Genomic DNA, 18,113 nt, shown 5'->3' on the forward strand with positions numbered 1-18,113 from the left:
TTAAAATAATGAGAGCCTTTTTTTGATGAATCTTTTATTTAGTTAGGGATCAGTGGTGCTCACTTCCAGTTTTGCATTAGATCACATGGTTTGAAGTGATCTAATGATCACTTCAGTGATCATCTGAAGGCTGTCTTAATTCTGATGTCTGGCAGTTAATGTTGGCCAGAGGCTGAAACCTCAGTGGAAGCTGTCAGCTGACACCTCTATATGTGGCCTCTTCATGTGACCTGGGCTATTACACAGCATGACAGTTTAGGTTTTGACAGTGAGCATACCAGGAAAGAAGTCAAGACAGCCAAGAAGAAGCTGTATCATGTTTTGATTGTAGTCCTGGGTGTCATTCAGTATCATTTCTGCTGCTTTTTAACATCCCATCCAGGTTGAAAAGGAAGAGGAAATAGACTGTGTCTGTCAATGGAGTAGCAAAGTTCAAGAAGAGCAGGTGGGACTGGAAATCTTGTGGTAGCAATTTTGGAAACTACAATCTGTCACACTCCTGGCCACAAGAATTCACCTCTTTCCTACAGTCAAAAATACATTAATTAATTAATACATTAATTTCCTCCCCCAAGAACTTCCAGAGTTCATTTTATTATAGAATTAGGCTCTTAATTTTGAGTCCAGGATTTTATTATCTAAATCAGGCTCCAGGAGAATTGAGGTGTTCTTGCTAAGCATAGTGATGCATGTCTGTACTCTTAGCTATTGGGGGGCTGATGCAGGGGCATTGAATGTTTGAGGACAGTTAAGCAACTTAGCAAGACTCTGTCTCAAAAAAAAAATTATATCAATCAACAATAAAGCTAAAATAATTCCACATTTTTTTTTTTTAGAAAGGTTAGGGATATGTAGTTCAGTGGTAGAACACACCTGGGTTCAGTCTCCAGTACCATAATTATTCTTGTTCTGAAGACAAGTGAATTAAAATGACAAGGTTGCTGCCCCTGACATACCCATCATATAATGGTAGAACAAGCCTAGGATAACCATTTTAGACCATTCCACTCAAAAAAGGAGAAAATAGGAACCTATTGCTGGTCCATAGCAATTGTGAAATCCATCTGGGCACATTTCTTTAATTAGGACTTAGCCTAACTTCATGAGAATGATTTTTTTTCACAGAATGATTCTGGATTCTTGGTTTTGCTTTCTGAGTCATTCTTCCTTTTTGTTTAAATATTAGATCTTGGGCTACAGATGTAGCTCAGTTGTAGAGTCCTTGCCTACTTCTACCACTGAGCTACATACCCTAGTAAGAGGTTTATAGACAACAGAGCAGTGCCTTCAAAATTCTAAGTGAAAAAGCACACCAGTGTAGAACTTGAACCTTACCAACTATGAAGTAGTGAGAATGTTAAAGACATTTACAGACTTTTTTTAAGTCTCAAAATTTATCTTCCAAACTTCCTTGGCTGGAACATAAATTCTAATTTCTAAAAATGGCCATATTGATACTTCCGGTCCCACATGCTCTTTCAGAGACTTACCACTTCCCCATCAAGAAGATAAGCCCATTTCCCTCCCCTTGAATCTGGCCAGGACTTAGGGATTTCCTCAACAAATAGAATGTAGGGGATGTGACACTGAATGACTTTAGCAGCGAAGTCAAAAGAAGGCAGTATGCCTTCTCATAGTTGTGTCTTGGGGAGTTCACCCTTCATACTATAAGGAAGACCAAGCTACATAGAGAAGCCCCATCTAGGTATTCCCAGGTAAAGCTTCTGTTGAGAGCAAGCTGATGATGTGTACAGCATACATGAGCTTCTCCAATGAATTCTGCCCAGACTGCAGATTAGTAAACAGAATAAATGTTCTCCTTGTGGGTAATCTGTGATGCAGCCTTAGTTACCAGAAAGGATTTTGGTACCTGGAAGTAAAATGCTGCTGTGACACATACACATATGGAGATTATGGGAGGGGCTCTGTGACCAAGCAGAAGTGAAAACTGGAAATAGTCACAGGAAAGTATGAATGAATGAAGGGCCACAAAGAGACTTGTTAACAGGAATAGTGGAGGGAAGCTCTGTATTAGTGAAAGGTTAGTCAGCACTGTTGTTTATGATAATACGGAAAACAGAAAATATACCTAGTGAATTAGATGATCCAGCTAAGGAAATTTCTAGGCAATGTTAAAGTGCCACCCAACTTCTAGCTGGCTGTAGTAAAATGAGTCAGGAGGGAGTTAAAGAAAAGACTTCCTGAATTGAAAATAAATATGTACCCAATTCCCAGCTTTCCTTAGATTCTCAAATAAGAAATGTTATAAAAAAGCAAAATTCAAACCCAGAGTATCATAGAAAATTCTTTGCTAACACCTCGGAAAGAACCAAGGTGCTGCCTCTGAGAACTACCCAGTAAGAAAAAATGTCCTTCAAGTCCTTCTAAAAATCTCAATGACAATGTTTCTCAGCAGCCTTGCTAGAAGCTCAGTAGCTTATCATGCCTTGTGGGTGTTGCTTTTGTCTGATGAAATAAATGAAAAATGGATTCATAAGAAAACCAAAAATATTTTAAAAGAATTATATCATCTTGGTCTAAAAGGGACAGAGATGGTATCAAATGAAAAGAAGCCTTGGATCTGTAAACTTCTATAGGTAAGAAGCAGGCTGAAAAAACTACTCTTCTGCAAATAAAGGTCTATATTTGGTTTTCCTTTTTTTTTTTTTTTAAGTGTGCTGGGAATGAAATGCAGGGCCTTGCTCATGCTAGGCAAGTGCTCTACCACTGAGCTACATACACCCCAGTCCTTTATTTATGAAACTTCTTTTAAGACTTATATTACAACTCTTAGAAGTATCTAATTTTCTTATTCTGTATGTTTATATTGTATTTCCTCTTTCTTATATTTCATTGTTTTAATATTTCTGAGTCCTTCTACTTAATTTCCAAGAACTTTTTCTTATTCAGAAGTCAGATAGCATCTTTGACACTGCCTGCAAATCTTAATCAGGTTATCCAGTTCATTTGGTACCTCAGCCTTCTCTCCTGCACCTTTTGGCTTCCTATTATCTACATCCTAGAATCCTGAGTCTTTATTTTTGGATAAAGATCTGGATATGCCATATTCAAAAACTGTATTTCCTGTGTTATTTATTGGTAAGGTTGATTATGAGATCACTCAGCTTTTTTGAAAATACAAGCCAACGTGTTCACTTGCTACATTTAAAATAAGTTCTGTGATACAATGCACATTATTACACATCAAGTTTAATGTATTTTGTAGATTATTTTATGGGTTTCTATCTGCTACTGAGTTCAAAATACAGCAGATTGATTCAGAATTATTGATACCTTAATTCAATGATAGTAAATATTCTCTATATTGGTCATATTGGTTAAATAACTTGTTATCATATACTTACCCTAGATAAAAGTTTTAAAATAAAGCTGAGCTATCCTTTGAAATAAACAATCATATTAGAAAACTTTTTAACTTAGCTTTTTAAAATTTTTAATTTGTTCTAATTACTTATATATGACAGACAGTAAAATACATTTTGACAGTTGTACACAAATGGAGCACAATTTGTCATTCCTTTGGCTGTACATGGTGCAGTCATACCAGTAGTGTAATCATACATGCATAGAGGGTAATAATGTCTGTCTCATTCCACCATCCTTCCCCTCCCCTCCTCTCCCTCCCCTCTTCACAACCCAGAGTTCCTTCATTCTTCCCTCCCGCCACCCTCCATTATGGATTAGCATCTGTTTATCAGAGAAAACATTTGGCCTTTGGGTTTTGGGGACTTGCTTATTTCACTTAGCATGATGTTTTCTAGTTCCATCCATTTACCTGCAAATGCCATAATTCATTTTTCTTTAAGGCTGAGTAATATTTCATGGTGTATATGTACCACATTTTCTTTATCTATTCATCTGTTGAAGGGCATCTAAGTTGGTCTAAAAGGGACAGCAATAGTATCAAATAGTTTACTTATTGTGAATTGAGCTGTTATAAACATTGATGTGACTGCGTCACTGTAGTATGCTAATTTTAAGTCCTTTGGGTATAAACTGAGGAGTGGCATAGCTGGGTCAAATTGCTGCTGCTTCCATTCCAAGTTTCCTGAGGAGTCTCCATACTGCTTTCCAAAGTGTTTGTACCAATTTGCAGTCCGACCAGCAATGTGTAAGTGTACCTTTGTCCCCACATCCTTTTAAGCATTTATTATTGCTTGTGTTCTTGATAATTGCCATTCTGACTGGAGTGAGATAGAATCTCAGAGTAGTTTTGATTTGCATTTCTCTAATTGCTATAGATGATGTGCTGGGTTGCATGCAACTAAAACACTCAGGGGTCACTCCAGGGAACTGGGCTAATTGGGCTGCGCAAAATAACCACACAAGTGACAGAAATACCTTTTTCTTTGAGGGTGCTGTGATGGCTCTTCTGACCTTAAGGGTCCACAGAAAGAGAGAGAGCATGTGCTTACCCCTTTTATTAAGGAGAAGCTATTCAAATGAGGTAAGGTAAGGGGTCAGGTTTCAAGGGGCTGTCTAGCTTCATGATGTCTGCTGTCAGCAGGTTGACTGACATCTGGGTAGGCCACACCCAAGGGCAGTGTAAGAGAAGGAGACACACAAAAAGTGTTTCCATGGAACATTCTATCCCAAACAGGGCAAAGGGGTAATATTACAAAGGAACAGGTGAGCATAGCTCCACCCATGGAGATGTAGGAAGGCTCACCCATGCACGAAGACACAGTTGCTTGTACCCTAAAGATTGGGGCTATCATCTGGGTTGACCAACAATGCCGCACCACCAATCAGAAGGGGAGACAGACACAGTCACATGCTAGTCAGCCTCCCAAAATGATGAACATTTTTTCATGTTTGTTGATCGACTATTTCTTTTGTGAAGTGTCTGTTCAGTTCCTTAGCCTTAGCCCATTTATTGACTGGGTTATTTGGTTTTGGGGTGTTATGGGTTTTTGTTTTGTTTTTGAGTTCTTTATACATCCTGGAGATTAGTGCTGTATCTGAGGTGTATGTGGTAAAGATTTTCTCCCATGATATTGATTATTTCCTTTGCTGAGAAGAAGCTTTTTAATTTGAATTTATCCCATTTATTGATTCTGAATTTTTATTTCTTGCATTTTAAGAGTCTTGTTAAGGAAGTCAGTAAGCTGACATGATGAAGATTTGGGCCTGCTTTTTCTTCTATTAGGCGCAAGATCTCTGTTCTAGTGCCTAAGTCTTTCATCCACTTTGAGTTGATTTATCTCTACAGTGAAAACTACAGAATACTAAAGAAAGAAATTGAAAAAGACCTTAGAAAATGGAATGATCTCCTGTGCTCTTGGATAGGCAGAATTAAAATTGTCAAAGTGGCCATAGTACCAAATATATGGTACTATTAAAATCCCAATGACATTCTTCACAGAACTAGAAAAAGCAATCATGAAATTCTTTTGGAAAATTAAGAGACCCAGAATAGCCAAAACAGTCCTTAGCAAGAAGGAATGAAGCAGGAACCATTATAATACCAGACGTTAAGCTATACTACAGAGCAGTAGTACAAAAAACAGTATGGTATTGGCACAAAAATAGACATGTAGACCAATGGTACAAAATAGAAGACACAGAGACAAACAACATAAATACAGTTATCTTTTACTATAGACAAAGGCGCCAAAAACATATATTAGAGAAAAGATAGCCTATTCAACAAATGGTGCTGGGAAAACTGGAAATCCATGTGTAGCAAAATGAAATTCACTGGGTTTTTTGAATAGACCATTTATTCCCTTAACTTAAAATTCAAAAAGTCTAGGGAGTATAAAGTGGAAAGTCTGTCTGCCACTTCTTGTTCTCTTGCAATTTAAGTTTTTTTTTTTTTCCTCTTTGGCATCCAGAGTTGTGTGTGTGTGTGTGTGTGTGTATGTGTTTGTGTTTCCTAAGGCATTTTATGCATATACAAGGAAATATGAATGTAGTATTTTGTTCTCTTCCCCAATCCTTTTTACCCAAATGATAGCTTCCTGTTTCCTTGCTTTATTTTCACTAAATAATATGATTTGGAGTGTTTTCAAATTAGTAACTAAGGCTCTTTCCAATTATTATTTTATGCCCACAAAGTATTTGTTCTAATTTCTAAAGTATTATATCCACAAAGTATTATGGATATACTGTAATTCATTAACAAAAGTCCTATTGATTGAGATGTTTGTTGTTTTCAACCTTCTCTAACATAGCATCACATTGCTTTGTTGCCCTCAGTGCCACAGCAAATATTTTTCCCAAACATGAGTATATTTGTTGAATAAATTCTAGAAGTCATATATACTGTTGTAACTTTTGACAAACACTGCAAAATTGCCCTCCAAAGCAGTTTTAGCAGTTTTTTCTATATACAATGCTTATTTCCCTGTGTTCTTTTCCAACACAGTATGTTATCAAAATAAATCTTTAGCTATTTAGGCAGAACATGATATGTTAATATAATTTTAGTTGTACCTATGTTATAACAGTGAAAGTGAACATTTTTCCTATGCTTTAGAGATGTTTCTCTTTTCTTTTCTGTAACCAGTATTTTTTTATTCTTCACTTTGCCATTGGATTGTTAGTCCTTTATCAATTTGTAGGAATTATTTTTATATTAGAGAAATCCTTTTTTAATTTTAAGACAGGGTCTTACTGAGTTGCTAAAGGTCTCACTAATTTGCTGTAGCTGGCCTCAAATTTGCTATCCTCCTGCCTCAGTTTCCCAAATCACTGTGATTACAATTGTGTTCTGTTTTGTTTTGTTTTTTGGTACCAGGGATTGAATTTAGAAGCACTTAGCCACATCTTCGGTCCTTTTTTATTTTTTTTTGAGACAGGAACTCACTAGTTGCTTAGGGCCTAAGTTGCTGAGGCTGGCTTTGAACTTTCAATCCTCCTGCCTCAGCCTCCCAAGCTTCTATGATTTCAGGCATGTGCCACTGCATACAGCCACACTCTGATCTTTTAAGACTTTTTTAAAAAAATTAATCCTTAATCCATTAAGTTTTTATAATATTGTAAATATTAGAATGTGACTTGAATTTAATTTTGTCCAAACATTCCAACACTAATTACTGACCTTTCTATTTTTCGCTTACATGAAATTTGATCTTCATTACATCCTAATTCCCAAATGTGTTTAGTCTTTTTCTGCATTTTATATTTATTCCATTAATCTCCTATCTATTCATAAGTACTGACCTATAAATTTTTTTATTATTAAAGTTTTATAATTTATTTTGCTGTATGGAAAGGCTGTTATCTTTTTACCTTCCTTTTTCTATATATAAAATTTGGTTCACTAGTAAACACTTCAAAATCTGTAACAATGTTTTCTTCCAACAAAATTTCAACTCAAGTTAATTTATATTATGAAATGAAGTAATAATATTCCAACAGAAAATGTTTAAGCTTGATGTGATTTGAAACATGTTTCAGTTCAAACTGAAACATTTTAGTGGTTAATATTGTTTTAAACATACCGTAAGTCCTTTACCTTTTACATATAACTAATATAAACTTACTCTATTAATTCAAATATTGGCATTTACCTGATTCTCAGTCTGCCTTGATGCCTGAATTCCCTTTTTTTTTTTTTTAATAATTTGATGCTTTGTGAACTTTTCTAAGGGAGAATATATTAAATGTATAATGTTTAGGTTTATCTTACAAAAAAAATACTGACTTCATTATTCTCTAATTAAATCCCAAGTATGTAATGCTGTGCCATTATTTAACATTTTTTGCAGCTTATGTACATATTTACTTTTTCTTTCAAATTTTTTAGAAAAGCAGTCTTACCTTTCAGTTAGATTTTTCCAAGTACAGTGAAAGTTACTAAGAAGCATCCCCTTGAGTAATGTTCCTGGGTTAAATGTTGTTCTCTATTCTCTCTGTGAAAAAATGGTATCAGTGGAATGCTAAAACTCAAAAATGGCCTATTAACTTTTACTCTAACCACTTGAATTGTATGCTTTCTAAAGTAGTCATCTTTTTTTCAAAGAGAACTGCAGTTCTCTTTTTGGGGGCTTTATAGTTTATCAATTACAATTATATTAGTCATATAATTATAACAAGTATTACCAAAAACAGAGTTCTAGCAATAGAAATGAATGATTATTGTTTAGAACAATTTAGTCATAATTTTCTATTCTTCACACCTAAATGTGATCTAATTCTCATTCTCTTTTTCTCTTTAGCCTGTACAGTAACCCAGGCGGGATGCCTCCTTATGCTTCTCAGGGCTTTCCATTTCTTCCTCCATATCCTCCACAAGAAGCTAACAGGAATATCACTTCTTTGTCTGTTGCTGACACTGTTTCTTCTTCAACAACAAGTTATACCACAGCCAAGCCTGCTGCTCCTTCATTTGGTGTCCTTTCAAGTCTGCCATTACCTGTTCCCACAACGGACACTTCAGCTCCGGTTGGTGTCTTTAGTAGCCTAATTTGTACCCATGAAATATGCATTCAGTCAGCAGACATTTATTGTTTATTATGTGCCAGCTACTAAATTAGGCACAAAATATAAAAAGATTAAATAACATTTCCAACTTAAATAACAAACTCAAAGAGGTAAGCAACAAATGATCAAATAATTTCAAATAAGGAACTTCTCAAGACATGCTAGTGTTATGGTAGAGACACAGTTGAAAAAATGGCCATTGCTCCCAGAGACCAAGGTAGAACTAGTAGGGATGCCTTTACAAAAACTGTAGTTCTGGTTTTTTACCATTTTATCTCTAGTGCCTGAAACCAAGCCTGATATATATAGCACTTGCTCAGTAAACATTATTCAGATAAAAGAAGGAATGCATTCATGCTTGGTTTTTAGACAGGATCTTGCTAGGTAGCCTATACTGGCCTCAGACTTGTGATAAGCCTCCTTAGTAGCTGGGATTATAAGCACACACCACCAAGCTCAGCTTTTGAGGCCAGATTTTGAAAGGTGGTTATGAATTTGCCAGGATAACAGGAGGCTCTAGAAGACATTCTGTGATAGGCAATAACTTTGACAAAGGCTTTGTAGTATACCTCAGATGGTATTTTTGTAAAGCCGCCTATAATAGATCTCTCTGGTTGTCGTTTTGGGTGTAGAGAAAGGCACAAGGACTGATCATGTAGATAAATCAGGTGTCAGATTAAAGAGGAGCTTCTATAACATACTAAGGACTTCAAGCATCCCATTGGTTTAAAAACTATGTTTTGAGGCTGGTTACTTGCCACATGTGATGTTACAGAAGGAGAGACCAATACTTGGTACATAAAATATTCAAAGGGATTTGAAAACTTTCCCTTTTAACCCTTAATGAATATCACCCATAGTAATACTTAAACATTGTAAAACCTTATTATATTAAAAATTACTAATTTCAAAGTTTGTAATCATTTAGAGTAGAAACCCAAGTGGACTTTGTTTTTCCAAACTTTTCATCATTGTGTTAATAAACAAACTGCAATGAGTATTGACAAAAGTATAAGAGAACTTTTCAAGGGTCTTCAAGCATAAAAAATTTTATATATATTCAAACAGTGGATACTGTGCTCTGCAACTACCTTGTTCTATGTAACCCAGATACATAACTATTCAGACTACTGACAGCTTAAGTTTTTCTATACTTACTGTCTTTCATTTAAGAGAAATACATTCATCTGTATCCATGAAATCCACTGATATTTCCCATACCTGTTACAGATACTCTTAAGATATTTATTTTATACCCATACATTTGCCCATGAAAGAAAGCTAACACAGGCTCTCACCAAAGGCCCTAATCAACAAAAAAAGAAGAAGTAAGCTTGTATGTACAAATTTATACTGGGGAAGAAAAATACAAGGGGAGCATAAGGGCCATGTGAAATAAGAAGATGAAGATGTGATCATGAGAATAGTTATGGGACATAGTAGATTAAAAATTACTATATATGTAAAAGGGAATAATCAAAAGATGGCTGAAATGTAACACCCTTTAAATTCTTCTTTAGATAAGCCAGAATGGTTTTGGTTATAAGATGCCAGATGTTCCTGATACATTTCCAGAACTCTCAGAATTAAGGTAAAAAACTTAAGTTGGGATATATTTTATTTATAAATATAAACCAGATTATCATTTCATATTCATATTAAATAAAAAGATTTTTAAAAATCTTCACTACTCCTATATTGTGATTATCTTAGGGGGAGAATTTTAGGTATTAAAGGTTGCATTTATTGAGTGAGTAGTGTACACCCAGGGATTTTTCTAGATGCTAAGAGTGAAATATAAGTTATTAAGGTAACAAATATTTTTCATATGAAAAATATTTTTTGCATTCTTTGAAAGTTATTTCTGAATATATTTATATCTGATTATTTCATAATATATCTTGGCCTATTTAGTTCTTTCATTGCTCCTTAATGATAATTCTTTAATGTTATCTTCTTTCTTCAACATTTTATTTATTAAATTTTTTGTTGCTAGTTTATTTGAATCAGGATTCAGAAAAATGTTCAACTATTATATTTAAATGCTAGCTTTCTTAAGTATCCTTTAATGAACCTTTTATCTCTACCTTTATACATACACATATATATTCACGTGCTTATACCTACACATACACTAATAGATTTACATATACACACATACATATAGACATAAATACATACATATTTTATACATATACTATTATATATTTTTTTAAGAACTTGGTTGGTTGTCCTGTAGAATCTCCCATTTCTACTTTCCACTATGGTTAACATTTTATTTTCCTCTTAAGCTTATATTTGGCCTTTTTATGTGTACATATAAAAATTATTTAGAATCTTATCAACCAAATAAAACTGAAAATTTGTGAATATTTATCATCATGGAGAAATACTATATGACTGATTTTTATTAACAACATATTTCTTTTGTATTCTAGTTTATCACAACTTACAGATATGAATGAACAAGAGGAAGTATTACTAGAACAGTTCCTGACTTTGCCTCAATTGAAACAAATTATTGCAGACAAGGATGACTTAGTAAAAAGTATCGAGGAATTAGCAAGTATGTCTTCCCTTATTTAACTTCTTATTTCCGGAGAAAAGTGTGATCTTTATCTGGAAATAACCAGAGAATTTATCTTACAGGAAAAAATCTCCTTTTGGAACCTAGCTTGGAAGCCAAAAGGCAGATTGTTTTAGATAAGGTGAGTTAGTGATCATTTTGAAGAAATTTATATAATTTAAAAATAGAATTAAACAGAATTTTATTTTCTCTTTTAGTATGAATTACTTACACAAATGAAATCTACTTTTGAAAAGAAGATGCAAAGGCAGCATGAACTTAGTGAGGTAAGAGTCTAGTTCTTTTCCTTTCCTTTGAGAACTTTTCATCCTGATGTGCATAGGCCACCTTCTGTCAGCTACCTTTTGTTAGATGTCTGTCTATAAAAGCCTGATACCTTTAAAAATACATGAGCAGCTCTGTTATTAGATACTATAATAAATTATTTGTGTTCATACAAGAATATGTTTGGTTCTAAAACAGGAAAATATGAAAAGCCCCACAAATAACTTCTGGGTAAGTTATAAAAGTAGTGTAATAGTTGTAATAAAACTTAACAATAAAAAAAATCTTTAACTTCAGACTCAGAAATAAGCTTATGTATGAAATAAGTTTATGTATGAATATTTTAAATGAAAAGTTATCAAATTGAAAAATATAATATATGAAAGCATTTTATAAAATTCAGCCTATAGCTGTGAAAAAATAAATCTTTAAAAATGGAATGGAGGAAATAATCTATATTGTCTACCAATAAGTCATCATTGTTATTAGTATTGTATTTCCTTCAAAATCAAATTCTGAAAGATTAAGCCAATGTAATAACACATAAATTAGAAATAAAATAAGAGCAAAAAAAGGAGAATATGATTTATAATGAATTTCAGATGATAGGATTATCATTTAGAAAAAAAATAAGAATAGTAGCTAATATTGAGTGATTAATGTATGTCTTGCACTGCACCCGGATATTTATATATATTGGCTCATTATTACCCCAAATCCTACAAGACAGGTATTGTTACTTTTCTGTTTTCCATTTTATAGAAAGTTTTAGGGTTCAGAGTCAAACCTAAGCAATCTTGTGTCTCATAAAATGTGTGAAAATCAACTGAAATACTCTTAGATACATATTGGAATTTAGTAGATATGAAAGAAGCTTTTAATAATAGTCAACATCATTCCTTACACAAACTCTTAGTAAACTAAGAATATAAATTAATTTTTATTTGATAAAAAAAAATTAGAAATCAACTGTAAACATCACATTTAGTGACTAAACATTTCCAGAATCTCATTAATGTTGGGAATAAGAGAATAATGCCCCATTGTCAACTGCTGTATAATATTGCTTTGGAGGTTCTGATCACTGCAATCAGACAAGGGAAATAAAAGGTGTATTAGAAAATAAGAGGTGAAATAATTGTTTACCAAAAAATAAACAATCAGTAATCCTAGAGAGAAGAGAAATTTTTCATCTTATGTTCCAACAATTAGTACTCCAAAGCTATATCCCCAGCCTAGGAAGGTTCCAAAACGAAATAGAGAAAAAATAGCTCATTTACAGTAGCAACAAAAATACAAAATATTTAGAAGTGAACCTGATGAAGTGAGTTAGTAAACTTTACTTAATGACATGAAAGAACTCTTGAGCTATTTTCTAAGGCTATTTTTAGAGCAACACAATATTCATGGAATGAATATTACCATGTTATAAACACTTCATTCTTCCTAAAATAATTTATAAACTTATAGTCTGGAGTTGTAGCTTAGTGGTGGAGTTCTTGCTTCACATATGTGAGGCACTGGGTTTTATCCTCAGAATAAATATATAAAAGTATTGTGTCCACCTACAACTAAAAACATTAAAATACATACATATACATTAGTTGCAACCAAATTGCCAAAAGTATTTTTTTTTATCTTAATGGATTTTATCTAAAAGTTCATCTGAAAAACTAAACAGGTAAAAGTAGGAAAAGCTTAAATGAAATAATAATGGAAAAGAGTGCCCTTTTCTACTATCAAAATACACTGTAAAAACTCATGATTTAAAATGGTGTAGTAGTTTTGTAGAAAAATAGTTTCATACAGTTCAGAAATAGACTCATATATGTGAGTGATTCATTGGAAAAAACTGAGGATTCAATAAATGATATACTTGGTTGTCCATTTAGTATCCATTCATAGAGAGTAAGGTCACTATATCATATAGGATGCAGAAAGATATTGTAGAAAAACTTTCTGTGGAAACCACAGTGAACTAGCTCTCTAGGAGTTTTATTAAGATTACAGTGAGAGAAACTTCTGAGCATTATAAAAGAGGAAGAAGCATGAAGGAAAATTAATTAATTTCACTATGTATAAATTAAAGTTTTTTTAATTTCAAAAATTATAAAATCAAAAGTGAAATAAGAAAGAGAACAAATATTTGTCACAAATGACAAATAAATATTAATGGCAATGGTTGATGAAAAGTGAAGGAAAAACAAGTTACTCACAAGAGAAGAAATATAAATATCCAATAAAGATTCTGCTTTAACTGTTATTTTAGTCCCTGAAAGTTTATAGAGGAATTATTGGAAGCGATTCTTGAGAAACTTAAAATTTAAAAAAAAAAAAAAATTCACATGCAAAATAAATACTTTGATTCTAAGGCTTTTCCCTAGATGTATTCACTCAAGATGCTCTGGAGATGATGCCTGCTTTATACTTCAACGTTTGTAAATTACATGATTACACAATTGAGTACAAGAGTGTGAAACCTCTCCTGTTTTATTATGTTACCTAATACTTGCTCTAATGTTTAGCACATGACAGATACTCAATAAATATTTAGTGAATAAGTGGAAGCATTTGAATAATCAGTTTTAGCAAGGGTGATAATAATGGTGCATTACTGGATATTCCTGTATGTGAGGTACTCCATACATACTAAGGTGGCTATTAAAAATACTTCCTACATTTAGGTCTTTGATATATTTTGAGTTAATTTTTGTATAAGATTCCAACTTAATTCTTTTGCATTGGATTTCCAGTTTTTCTAGCATCATTTGTTTGGAAAAAAGTGTCCTTTTCCTATTGAATAGATTTGGCACCCTTGTCAAAATAACTTGATCATACACATGAGGGTTTATGTCTTGGCTCTCTCTTCTATTCCTTTGCTTTATATGTTTTTATGCCAATACCACACTATTTTGATTAATGTGACTTTGTAGTAACTTTTTAAATCAGAATATAAATTGTCCAACTTTGTTCTTCAAAATTATTTTTGTCATTTGTATCTCATGAGATTCCATATAAATTTTAGGATGGGCCTGTTTCTCAAAAAAAATGCCAATGACATTTTAAGAGCAATTGCATTTTATCTGTAGATCACTTTGGTTAGTATTTTATCTTAATCATATTAAATCTTTCAACCCATAAATATAGAATATCTTCCCACTTACTTATGCTTTTAATTTCTTCCAACAGTTGGTTTTCTCTGTACAAGCCTTCTACCTCTTTGGTTAAATTTAATCCTATCACCTTTGCCATATTTTATTACTTAGAAGTGAGTCACTAGGTCTAGCCTACACTCTAGGACAGAGGATTAAACAAGAGCAGGAATATCAGGAGACAGAGGTTCTTGAGGGGTCATATTAGAGGGTGCTTCTCTTATGCATTTAATCCCAAAATCCCCAGGAAAGTACAATGATTTGCCTAGTTTCTTATTTAATAATTTGCAGCCAGTGGATTGGTTTTTCTAGTTAGGTATCTACTTTATAACCAAAAGCTAAGGACCTGGGTGAGACATGATAGAGGAGCAGATTTTCTCAAAATGAGGCATTTAGTAAATTCTTCTTCATATCTCTACCTCATTTCTTTCCCTCAAAGGAATTTTTTAAAATTTTTCCCCCAGAGCTGTAGTGCAAGTGCCCTGCAGGCAAGATTGAAAGTAGCTGCACACGAAGCTGAAGAAGAATCTGATAATATCGCTGAAGATTTCTTGGAGGGAAAAACGGAAATAGACGATTTTCTCAGTAGCTTCATGGAAAAGAGAACAGTATGTAATACTCTTCCATTGAGGATGAGTGACAACATAACATCAAATTACTTAACTACACCCATGAGTAAAAAAACTTCAGCACATTACTGAGCTGGGGATTTGAGTGCTATGAGAGGAATCTGAAGAGCTTCTATTGAGAAGGATAGCAACACCCCATTCTCACTATCACTTATCAAACTTGCTTGTTCTGAGTACACAAGCAGGTAAATCAAATAACAATTCTGTTTGAGACATAATAGTTTTGTACCATTCTATAGAAGCTGGTAATTCAGCCTTGTTCTAATTAACAGTTATAGTGTACGCCTCAATTACAACCATTTGCACAAGTTGTTTAATGAGATAATATATAGAAATTAAAAAACAAATTAACAAACAAATTTTAAAAATATTAACATTTTCAAACAGTTTTTATTTGATATTTCCATTGTATTTAAAGAAAACCTGAAAAAGTCTGCATTATTGTTTCTTGTCCTTTAGTAGGGTCCTAAATGTTTGCACAGTTTCTCTAAGCATCATATTTTTAAAGTTTTTAATTGGTAATTATAAGACATGAGATTTGTGTGTGTGTGCGTGTACAATATGTGTGTATATTTGCATATATATATATATATATATATATATATATATATATATATATTTTGTGTTAAGGCAGGTGAGGCAGAATGATTAACAGCAGGACTTATCTCCATATTTTTAAGACACAGTTATTTTAAATTTAAGAGAATTGATGTAAAGGATCAGGGTTTATATTACATTCTGGAATTTGCCAGTAAAAGCTATCTTCTATTAAATAGTTTTTGAATTCTTGAATTCTGAGGAATTAACTGTTTTAAACATTTAAAACTTAAAATAGTGTCAGTTGGATAAAAGAATTACATCATAATGTAAGAAATAATTGGCACATTTTTGGAGATGTAACTGATATTTTCAATAATTTATCTTCTAGATTTGCCACTGTAGAAGAGCCAAGGAAGAGAAACTTCAACAGGTGATAGCAATGCACAGCCAATTTCATGCTCCACTATAGGTAAATTGTATTTCAGGTTGGAGTCTCAAGGCTCTTGGAGAAGTAAATGTTCTTAACAGTGCCTGTTCTTTTGTGCTATGTAACATATAGAATGTTTTGTATTACATATTAAATATATTATATAATTAAGCATGTAGAACTAGAAATCTTTTGGATATTTCTGCAGTATGATATTGGCTTAGATGAAATGTTTTTTTCAACACTAGATAGCTCCTCATGTAGAATTAGAAGTTAAGAGTTGATTTCTTTCTCTCAACTAGAGTATAGAGTATGCCATGTTACTTGGTTGACATATTATGAAATAGTCATATCATTTCTTTCTTTAAAATGTAATCTAGTGACTCAGGAGTCTGAGGCAGAAAAATCACAGGTTCAAAGCCAGTCTCAGCAACTTAGTGAGACCCTCTCAAAATTATTTTTAAAAAAAATGGGATGTAGTTTGGTAGTAAAATTTTCCTTCCTATACAGCACTAACAGGATGATTTTCCTAAAGTACCACTTTTGTCATAAAATTTCTTTGCTCCAGAATCTGTATTGAACCTATAATGTCAGATTTCTCTCTGGTTTAACTGTTTCTATAATCTGGCATATATTTCAACTCACCCAATTTAATTTGCCATTTTCTCCTTATGTTGTTTTGTATGTCATATTCTTCCTTCTACCACCCTGTCTTTGTTCGTGTTCTTAACTGATAACATTCTTTCCCTTTTATTCTCCATCAATTTTGTTTTAGGAATGATTTGGTTGAGTAAGCAAATCTCACCCTAACAAGGTTAAGTAAAAACCTATGTAGTTGGATAATGCAGGGATACACTATAGAGCCGAAGTGAAGAAATTACAGCTCAGTCACCCAAGTTTGAAAACACTAGGAACCACTCAACTAATACAGCTCCTTCCTGCTTTCATGCTAGAGCCACTTGTTGCATCTGTTGTTATTTGTTCATTTTTTGTTTTTCGGAGGGTGCTGGGATGAAACCCATGGACTTTGCATGCTTAGCATGCACTCCACCACTAAGCTATATCCCTAGCACTTTCTTCTCTTTCAATTTGCTCCTCATCTATTGCTTCCCAAATCCTGATTATATCAAATCTGCAGTTCAAGCAGCCATTCAAGACTAGCAAGAATCTCTGGAGCACTAACACAGATTCCCAGGGAAGAGATGTGTGAGATACCCATCCTGGCCTAATCAGCTTGGCCTGTAGATTAGTGTCATGTGGTCCTCTGCCCAATAAACCAGGCTACAGGAGTGGACTCTAAGGAGAACAGTAAGTTCCCTTAAAAAGGGAGTGGGATTCATGTTTTATTTAAGCCAATATCATACTGAAGAAATAGCCAACTGATTTCTAATGGTTATATGTTTATTTATATAGTAAGATGTATAATATATAATACAAAGGAAGGAAGTGACTTATCTCCTGTTCAAATACATCTGCCTCCTTGTACAGTATTTATGCCAAGTCTGAGGGGAACTGTTTTGTATCTTATTTTATAATCATAATGTAAATTCCCTGTCTGCAGGGCTGATTTTTGATACCAAGTTGCATTCCCCACAGCTTGAGAAAAAAGTAGATACTGAGTAATTGCTAATTTAAATGAACATATTAATTTTTTTTCCTTATCACTGTTCCCTTATAATCAAGTTATAGGTAGATTTTAGTTGGAAGAGAATATAAAAAGATGAAAATTTATCACCTCAAATTAAATCTTAGATTTTTAAATTTTTCTTTTATTTCCAGATTTTCCCGAAAACATGAACTGCCAAGAGAAAAATGAGACATAAAACTTAAGCACATTGTTTTATATTTATGATTTGCAAATTGGCATTTCATCATGGGGGCTGAATTCACAGATAATACTATATAGATTGTATACAGAACTGAGACTGATTTTGTATAGATCAAAATACTTGCTGTGATCTTTGCTTTGAGAAAATTTTCTGCACTATTTGCACTAAAAATGTTTATTTATTGTTGATAAACTATCATATATTTAAGTTCTGCTGCTATTCCTCTTATTATTG

The 18,113-nt window shown here is 33.2% G+C and overlaps 1 protein-coding gene across 6 annotated transcripts in view; it reads left to right on the forward strand.

Annotated features, from left to right (window-relative positions):
- The window catches only part of Vps37a (VPS37A subunit of ESCRT-I), a 37,679-nt gene extending 19,593 nt beyond the window's left edge, over positions 1-18,086 (forward strand). For 2 of the 6 annotated variants that reach the window (XR_009225079.1, XR_009225077.1), the window contains exons 5-12: positions 8,187-8,412; positions 9,972-10,042; positions 10,890-11,017; positions 11,101-11,159; positions 11,236-11,304; positions 14,919-15,268; positions 16,012-16,092; positions 17,830-18,086. Coding sequence is in view for 3 of the 6 variants with exons in the window: in XM_046425983.2 (XP_046281939.1) it covers positions 8,187-8,412; positions 9,972-10,042; positions 10,890-11,017; positions 11,101-11,159; positions 11,236-11,304; positions 14,919-15,062; positions 16,012-16,092 (778 nt within the window). In the remaining 3 variants the exon portion in view is untranslated. Of the gene's footprint in view, positions 1-8,186; positions 8,413-9,971; positions 10,043-10,889; positions 11,018-11,100; positions 11,160-11,235; positions 11,305-14,893; positions 15,269-16,011; positions 16,093-17,829 lie in introns of those variants that run through there. The other 4 variants (XR_009225078.1, XM_046425983.2, XM_046425984.2 and 1 more) reach the window with 4 other exon arrangements.
- Positions 18,087-18,113: the final 27 nt, after the last annotated feature.

The sequence above is a fragment of the Marmota monax genome, unplaced genomic scaffold (assembly GCF_021218885.2).
Source record: "Marmota monax isolate L192 unplaced genomic scaffold, Marmota_monax_Labrador192_F-V1.1 WCK01_AAM20220418_F8-fsc00197, whole genome shotgun sequence".
In the NCBI taxonomy this organism is placed as follows: domain Eukaryota; kingdom Metazoa; phylum Chordata; class Mammalia; order Rodentia; family Sciuridae; genus Marmota; species Marmota monax.